The following is a 9,219-nucleotide window of genomic DNA, read 5'->3' as shown; positions in this document are numbered from 1 at the left end:
CACAATGTCTTGGGCGGATCCATAGGCAATGTTCAAGTCCTCCGCTATTTCTCTGATGGTTAATTTGCGGTTATTGACCAAAATTTCTTTTACTTTATCAATTTTTTCACCGACTTTCGATGTCGATGGTCTGCCACTGCGTTCATCATCTTCGATTGACTCACGACCACTTCTGAACCGCTCGTGCCACTGGTAAACGACCGTTTTTTTTAAGGAATCGTTGCCGAAACACTTTTCCAACATTTCCAACGTCCGTGCGCCACTAAATCCGTTTTTTACGCAAACTTTAATACAAGTTCGTTGTTGCAAATTTAAATCCATTTCTGAAATTGTAAAAAATCGCCAACACACACAGAGATAGATGTACTCTTGGCTACGTAACTTTTGCAAATGTCAAGTTATGACACTAAGATTTAAAGGGAATATCAACAACAGATGTACCAATTTAACAAAAAAAACAGAACTCAAATCGGAACGATGGGAGCGCCACACGGTGGTTATTCCGGGAACTTTTTGATCAAGGTAGTATCTATGAAACCTGCTTCATAGCATTTACTAAAATAAGGATTAATGTATATATTGTTTTAATTTTATCGTAAAAACTCACGATTACACATTTTTTAAGATAATTGTTCCATCAGAGCTGCTTTATAAAATCCTGAGCGTCTATGAGGAATTTTGACAAGTATATTTAATATTTAATGCTGTATATATATTCAAGGTCTGTCTCAAAAATGTCAGGCCTGAGTTGATTATAAAATATTTATTGCCAGAATGGATGCATTCACTCAAAAGTCTTCTAAGTAGCTCCATTATGCGTCCATACACCGCTGCGAACGAGTTTTCCACGCCTCGTCCGCCTTCTGAAAGGCAGCGTCAGGAATTATGCTAAGCTACCTCCCTCGTCACGGTCAGTTGGATGTCATATAAACATAAGTTCCCCTGTGGAGTGGGATAGGCTGTCCTGCAGCCGTTTTGAGCAAGATGAGCGGCTGAAATAAAAAGTTTGTGTTACTCATTTAGTCGTCATAAAAAGTAGGATACATTGAATCAGTTAATAATTGAAAGGATGAGATATCTTTATAACCAAAAAGTCAATTATTATTTAAGGAGATACTGTAACACTGATTGCTAGTATTTTACGAAACAAAAAAGTCCTTTCAGGACTCTATAATCACAGCATGAATCGCATTATGAAATCGACGTTTTCCCGAAAGTGCTGGATGATGCATTGAAGCCATTAACAATTGAAAGGTTGAGATATCTTAATATCGAAAAATTCAATTATTATCTAAGGAAATACGGTTACACTGATTGCTAGTATTGCAGAAAATTTATTTTTCCAACACGGTAACGTGAATAAGAATAAATTTCTGGCCCGCCCACAGCCGCGCATCGCTTCGACATCCGGAGGTCTACATGATAAGGAGCAAGCGGAAACTCTGAATCTAGAGCCTTCCGAGATGAACGCTTTTAAGAAGCCTAAATATTTTTACATTGATTGAATATTTTTTCCAAAAGAATGACTATAATGACGGAGGATGGCGAGGAAAGATGAAAGTAAAAGATAAAGTTATTTTTTAATACCTGCACGAAGGGTTAAAAAGCTATGAAATTGATCATTATTTACACCGCCAAACAAAGCAATTAAAAAAAACGTAAATTGAAGCACATAATGAAACAAAATCTTTTCAACTTGACATTTTAGCTATCCACCATGCCTCGCCACGACTTGCTTTTTACGTGCACTTTAAAGGTCCCCGACACGTCACGGTTAAAACATTATGCATTTCAGCATTCTTTTTTCATCCAAACAAAGCTCTTTTTAAATAGGCGTAAATTGAAGCACATAATGACGCTGAAACTCTTTTTTAACTTGGTGTTTTACCTATCCGACACGCCTCACCAACACGACACGGTTACAACACTGAATTTCAGCATTCTTTTCCCTCCAAAGAAAGCTCTTTTTCCGGTTTTCTCGAATCTGTAAGAGTTTTCATCTAAATTTTTCACCTGCTAGTGATACGAAACTTCGGCTGTAATCATGGTCGTAGTAGACACCGTTGTACTTGCTTGATTCGCTCGGTCGATCGAAAGTGACGGATGATGCATTGAAGCCGTTAATAATTGAAAGGTTGAGATATCTTAATATCGAAAAATTCAATTTCCGGATCCTGTTGCTATGGAAAACTTTTGAGAGCAATATGAATCTTATTTTGAAATAGGCGTTTTCCCGAGAGTGACGGAAGTAGTAGAATTTTGGCGAGTTTGAGGCAGAAACGCAGCAGGCTAGCGCATGCGCGGGGCGGACATCTTGGAAAACAAAAGAGCAACGAAAGAGCGGCGGGCGATCCGAATCGGGTCGAAGCCGGACCCTTCCATCCCTCCCCTCCACGAACTTTATCGCGACGGGGCGTGTCGAGCCGAAGCCAGGCCCCTCCCCTCCGCGAACTTAAGCGCGCGGCGGGGCGCGTGTTTGGATTTGTTTGGAACGATCCCCTCTTCTTACATATCCAGTAAGCTAAGCAGTAAGGACCGGCGGACGGTAATAGTGCTATGGATGCCATTCGCTCCAGACCTGTGGGCTCGATTCCCCTCTGGAAGGAGCTTGAAGAGCACATTCGAATATAAAAGAAACGGGGGACATGATATTTGAGGAAATTGTAGAAAATGCCAAGAAAAATCCGAATCCCACTGCTAGGGAAAACATTTGCATGCAATACGAATGTCGTAATGAATGTGACGTTTTCCCGAAAGTGCTGGATGATGCATTAAAGCCGTTAATATTTGAAAGGTTGAAATATCTTACCAACGAAAAATTCAGTTATTATTTATCGAGATATGGTTACACTGATTCCTTGCATTGCACTAGAGAAACGATGCATTAAAGCCTCTAATAATTGAAAGGTTTAAATATCTCAATAACGAAAAATTCAGTTATTATTTATCGAGATATGGTTACGCTGATTGATAGTATTGCTCGAAAGAAAAAAAGTCCTTTTCAGGACTCAATAATCACAGGTCGTAAATATATATATGGACGCGGCGAAACTTGTTAACTGGAGTTGCCTGAAACTCTTCTTAGATGCACACACTTTTAAGGAGGCTAAAATTTATCATTTCTGTATTATTATTTTTTAGAAAAATACTTATACAATGGAAGGTGAAGGAAAATGAATTAGGAAAAAAGTAACATTTTTTATACAACCAATTTATTCTATATAAACAATTTAAAAAACACATTACAAAAAGAGATGGACAATTTAAAAAAACACTATAGGTGAAAACAATAATGATATTATTTAATAAAATCCCGTTTTTATCAAAACAGGAAGGATAATTAACAAAACTGAGCACTAACCTTTACAATACTTGTAGCACAAGGGGTTCTTATTTGAACTGGAACGGGAGAGCAGGATTAAGAAATAAAACGCATTATTACATTTTTTTACATTTTCTATTTTAAATTTTTTTATTATATATATATTTTTTACCCCTTCAGGTGTGAGTAGCAATCTGATTCCAAGCCGCAAATGAAATAAAGAAAAAAGGAAAAACATCTTTTACAATCAATGAATCGAAAAGGATATATAATTTAAAACCAGTGATAGTGAAATGGAAAAAGGATATTATTTATGAAAAACTACAAATGTTCTTGAAATTTACCAAGATATAGCATTAAACGAATGTTTAATTATATATAGCTTTTGTGAATAAGAGTTTACTATAAAAATATATCACTATATATATGGTCTGTATTTGGAAATTTACATCGGTTTAAAAACAGATAAAATTAGAAGAAGAAAAAATGTTATGCAAATAATTACTCGATTAATGAAATGGTCAATACAAGACTGAAGTAAAAGATGATGCATACTATGGAAGAACCACTAATCTGGCCCCGTCCCAGGTCGGGATCCACTTTCACGCGCTCGTGTTATATATTTTAACGCCTTTATCTGCCTGAAAAATGGCTGTATACTTTTTCGGTGGCCATATTTTTCGCTCCGTATCTTCCGTGAACTTAATCCTGCCAACCAACCCCTCCCCATATTTTCCGGTCACCTTCTCATGGCTTAAAATTGTATATTTTTTATTAACCGCCAAATCCTCTTTTTTCAAAAATGGCGGATGGTTTTTATTAATTCTCTCTAAAATATTAGTTGTTTCCATCTGAAAGGAATGAATTAATAAGTATATTGTTATATCGACAAATTGTATTAATAAAGAAAAAAATGAGAAATGATACTTTACTTTATTCTACTATTCTGGGCTGAGACGAATCCAAAAAACCAATTATGATTGAAATTGGTACAGCCATTCTAACTTCACTGATGTATATCAGTGAAGTGCTGCGAATGAGGTAACCCATGTCTACAATCAACAGCAAAGCCTGATCTCCTCATTTTTCTCCATACCATGATTTCTTGAACTTACACGAACTCGATGTAAATATCTTCTGACAGGTCAAGTGGATTGGATGGGAAGCATCTCGAAAGGATTATAGCAAATAATGTGCGTATCTGACTTTTAGATGCAGAAATAGTTGCTTCCGCTACTGCCGTGACCTAAATGACAGGAAGCGTGTCGCCTTTCTTTCGACGTTAAAATTTCTTCGATGAAGCGATGCGATACGATATTACGATAGGATGCGATATTTAAAATACGATATTACGATGCGATACTTTAATGTTATGTAATTGGTCACGGTGCTATTCTGGGTTGAGACGAATCCAAAAAAATAAAATAATCGACGTACGATAAGATATTTTACGACACGATACTTTTACGATATTTTATTGATTATTCTGCTATTCTGGTATGAGTCGTATCGAAAAAACAAACATCATTAAAATTGGTTCAGCCGTTCTCGAGTTATAAATGTTGTAACTAACACAATTTACGACTCTTTTATTTATATAGATTTTTGTTCTTTTAGCCCTATTCTTAACAGGCTTCTTCTTTGAGAGCCCATAATCTCATAGCTATATCAAACAAAATTTTGCAGCATTGCAATAGTTAATTACTTTCATTATTAACCTCGGTTTAATTTTATTTCATGTTATTTAGAAAAGTGTTTATAAGATATAAGTAAAAAAAGGTAAACTGTGTTTTATAGTTCCTTTAAAGGTCCTTTTCTAACTAAAATGTTTTTTGAATTTATTGAATCCATTAGTTTGTTTTATTTAGCGCTTGTCATCTTTAGTCTGTTTTCATTATACACGCACTAAAATTCACTTTATTGTAATACCCTACCCAATTGCCTCCGGTTTATGTAAATTAAATAATAGCGAAATTATCTCCTTGTTAATATTTGCAAAGTAACCTATTAATGCTGGCGCGTGATTGAATATCACATAATCAAATTCCACGAACTTCTCTATTTTTCCCCACCCCTATTTGCAGTTACAAAGAAAAGGCTATATCCGTGACATACCAGGGAAAAATTGGTTACCTTAAAGGCGTGGTAGTTCAGTAGGTAGATTGATGGGCTAAATTGTCTGGTTGGCCAATGTTCGACGCTTCCGGGCGCTTCCACTTATAAATTTTTATAGGACCAGATTGCCTGTAAACCGCATGTGGTGAATGAGAAATGAAATTTAACCCACATCACGCAATTTAAGTTTAATTGTCACGCGTAGTATGGCTTTGTAATGCACAAGATTAGCATCTCCTTCAAGCATCGCACATCATAAGCCTTCGGGTTTATCTCCGTGGAAGTGGTCCATCGGGAGTAGAAATGACGCCGCGCTCTCTCTTTTTTTCTTCCCAGATGCCGCCGTCCTCACGAAGCAGCCTCCGAGGGGGGGAAAGTGGCCGCACTCCCGGCGCACCCCAGTCATCGGCCGCCCCCGGAGGTGACAGGCCCCCCTCCGCTCCGTCCGCCCGCAGCCGTGCGCCGCGCCACGTCTGGCTGTCGCTGGTCATGGTGGCGTGGGCCGCCGCCGCCACGTCCGTGGCGTCCGCCGGCCAAGTGGCGCCGTGCAATTTCAACGCCATGTGCTCGTGCAAGTTCGGCGGGGAGGGCGGGGAGACGCGCGAGATCCACTTGACCACCCCCAAGTCCCTGGACGACGTGAGGGACATCAGCTGCGTGGGCGTGCCTTTCGGCAAGCTGCCTGGTGAGTGACCAACCACCTCTCGTTTCACCAACCTCTGCCGTTTTCAATTTGCAAATTAATACTTTTGCCCCCCTCTTTTGGCCTACCGTTCTAATGCATGAGAGATATTTTTTTTGGACAGACAAGGCATCGGTGCGTTATTATTTACATTTTGGATCGTCATAAGAATTCCGCAATAAAAATCTTGATCTCCTGCTTGTAAGAGGCCAAAGAAACTTAATCTTCAACAATTTATTTAGTAAATATTTAAATAAATTTAGTAAAAATTAAAATACGACCCATTTATTTGCGTTTGTAAGTTCAAATTTTAGAGATATAACTTGCATTTTGCGCCTAATTTCTTGAAATTGAGCGTATATTACGATGTCAATCTCAATTATTCATTTTGTAGTAAAAACCACTCAGTTTTGTTTCCATTTGTTCATTTTCCATATTTTTACGCGTTAGAGGCATAACTAACTGTTTCATTACACTTGCATTAAAATGAAGAAACCAATACGCCGATATTGTGAAGAGTCTCAATCATGTGACATTGTACGAAAAATAGTTTGGTTTTTCATCGCCAAATTAACTATTTTCAAACGTCGGTCCAAGCCATTTATTATGTATGTCATACGTTCGAAATGTTTTTTACGCACTCAGCGTTTTGTTCACTTCGAGTCGGAAGAATATCTCGGCTCATGTGATTCTTCTCGACTTTTTGCATTGGCATGAGACTGTTTTACTCACATACCTAGTTATATTTTAATAGTTAATTACCATTATGATGTCTTTTGAAAGTTTCTTTAACATTGGTGAATATTTATTTTTCGGTCTAACATTCTTCTTAAATTTAAATCATACCATTAATAACTCACTAATTGTACCAAATTCGTACCGTTCGCGCTATTCACTCTTGGTGCCAAATTTCAATTTTCTGCTTCTAACCAAGACTGTCATTGAAATCTTAATGTAGGGATAAGTGCAGAGCAATATTGTTTGGAATGGGTTTACTCTGACCCACCTGGTAAAAAAACTCTCCTTCAGAACTTCAATTGTAAAGTTCAACTCAAATCGAGCAGCTGTTAACACGATAGTAGGTAGTTTTTCGTGGAGATAAGGGTCGTGTAAAAACAAAATCGCCATTTGTGACTTGGGGAAACATTATTCGAGATCAAGTTCGGTACCACAGCTCCTCTAAATAGATTTTCTCAAGCGGCGCGATGGAGAATGGAATAGATTCTCAGATGTGTGATTTATTTTGGTTAAATTAAGGCTGCAACCTATCGTAAAACGTCCTGTAAGAAAACAGAAACAAATATCGAATTAAAGAAGAGTTGAGCAAATGAAGACAATCACGCTTTAGTGATTACCAATAATTCACAAGAAAATGTTATTTAAACGAACAGAATGACCTCCTTTTTCATTAAAGTGCGAACATAATAAATAAAAAAAAATTCGTAGTGCAGTAAAAATAAACAATGGAATACTTATAAATTATGCAGAGCTTTCTAACTGATAATGAAACGTACTAATTACCCATCATGAGTTCGCAAAGTACGCACCCAGTAAATTTTAATATGTTAATAGTTCGCGGAGTTTATAAATAATATTTTATGCCCCATTTTTTTCTAATTTAAATTGAGATAAATTTTAGATAAATTTATTTGCAATGGTCAAGAGATGCTTCGGCCGTGATACTAGTATGTACTAAGGTCTGTAGCCAGTCACCGGCGCTCCGAGAACTGAGGAATGAGGTAGCGATCGTCCTGCTGGCATTCATTAATTGGCGGGCGTTTGAACTACGATAGTCATACTTCGCTCTGAGATGATGGGGTGTCTGCCAACCACTGTTGAATGCCGACATGGCGAAAATTTTTACGTTTCCCGAAATCTCGGCGTGCTGATGAATGCCACCATAGTTTTGCTAATGACAGTACCGAACGTAGAGCACTTTCTTGGATGAATTTCATCTATTAACTCATTCTCAGATATAACAGTAATTTTCTGAAATATTTGGTAACCCTTGCTTTTCACTAATTCTGTCCCAACCGTGCAGGAATGTGCACTCAGTTTGATTCAAGATATCTAAACTGGATATGAACCACATATTATATATATTTGATGAAAAACGGCTGGTAGAGTCATTTACTTGTAAGGAAACATCTGCGTAAACCATATTAAGTCGTTATTTTGCATTGAAAGTTCAGTCAGAAATTATATCTCCGAGGGCCAGGATACGAAATTCGGGAAGAACTCTGCACAGTTTAGAATTCCTGTTAATTCTGCGGATGAATTATGCGTTCGGGAGAATCCTTTAGGGTTGAATATCGGGCCCAAGAATCGAGATTTTATTACATTTAATTCAAGGGCGTCAGGTAGCCGACACGACACCCCCGGTGGCTGGCAGGTGTTGGGGGGGAGGGGAAGAGATCTGCCCCGGGCCATTCGATACTTTGATTGGGTTCCGTATAAGTTATAAAAATGGTGTTCTCTTGACACCTGACGGGTTCAGCTCACCTTTCTCCCCTCCCCATGTTTTCTCACCCCCATTGGAACTAGGCACCGCTGTCACGGGACTGTGTCTCGTATGAAATATTCCGGTACTGTCAGTTCGATGATGCTAGTTGGTTTTCTTTTGGAAAAATGTGAAATTATAACTGCCGCCCTGATGTCAGGCCTCGAAATATCAGAGATTTATGGAGCTGGAGGCTATCTTCTTTCACGATCTGCCATTTTTTCTTTTGACATTAGAACCAAACCCTTTTTGATAGCAAAAATGCTTATTGTAGCGAGATATGGAAATATTTTGTAGATGATTACAGTTTAATGTTACGATCATTTATTTCCAGACTGGAATCATTACCTAAAATGTCAGAGAATTAATTGTATCTCAAAGAGCAGTAAAACAAAGGATCAGTACATTATGTGGGACTCTGTAAAATCGTGAACAACAATGTTATTTATTAACTCATGATTTGATCGAGGAGTCATTAAATAAATATTGATCATAGGAATATGTATATAATGGAAACTCAGAAAATTCTTAAAACAAAAATTTTTCAATACAATAAAGCATTATTTTCATTGCGAAATTGGTAGGTCGGTATTTTTGCAA

The 9,219-nt window shown here is 37.7% G+C and overlaps 1 protein-coding gene across 1 annotated transcript in view; it reads left to right on the top strand.

Moving 5' to 3' along the window:
- The first annotated feature begins 5,926 nt into the window (after positions 1-5,926).
- LOC139688601 (chaoptin-like) overlaps positions 5,927-9,219 on the top strand; it is a 174,247-nt gene continuing 170,954 nt past the window's right edge. The window contains exon 1 of the mRNA XM_071586147.1: positions 5,927-6,122. Coding sequence (XP_071442248.1) covers positions 5,927-6,122 — 196 coding nt within the window. The remainder of the gene's footprint in view (positions 6,123-9,219) is intronic.

This window comes from Hetaerina americana, unplaced genomic scaffold, assembly GCF_022747635.1.
Source record: "Hetaerina americana unplaced genomic scaffold, ioHetAmer1.1.p SCAF_21, whole genome shotgun sequence".
In the NCBI taxonomy this organism is placed as follows: Eukaryota; Metazoa; Arthropoda; class Insecta; order Odonata; family Calopterygidae; genus Hetaerina; species Hetaerina americana.
Note: the sequence above shows the minus strand (reverse complement) of the source record. Positions and strands in the feature narration are given on the sequence as shown.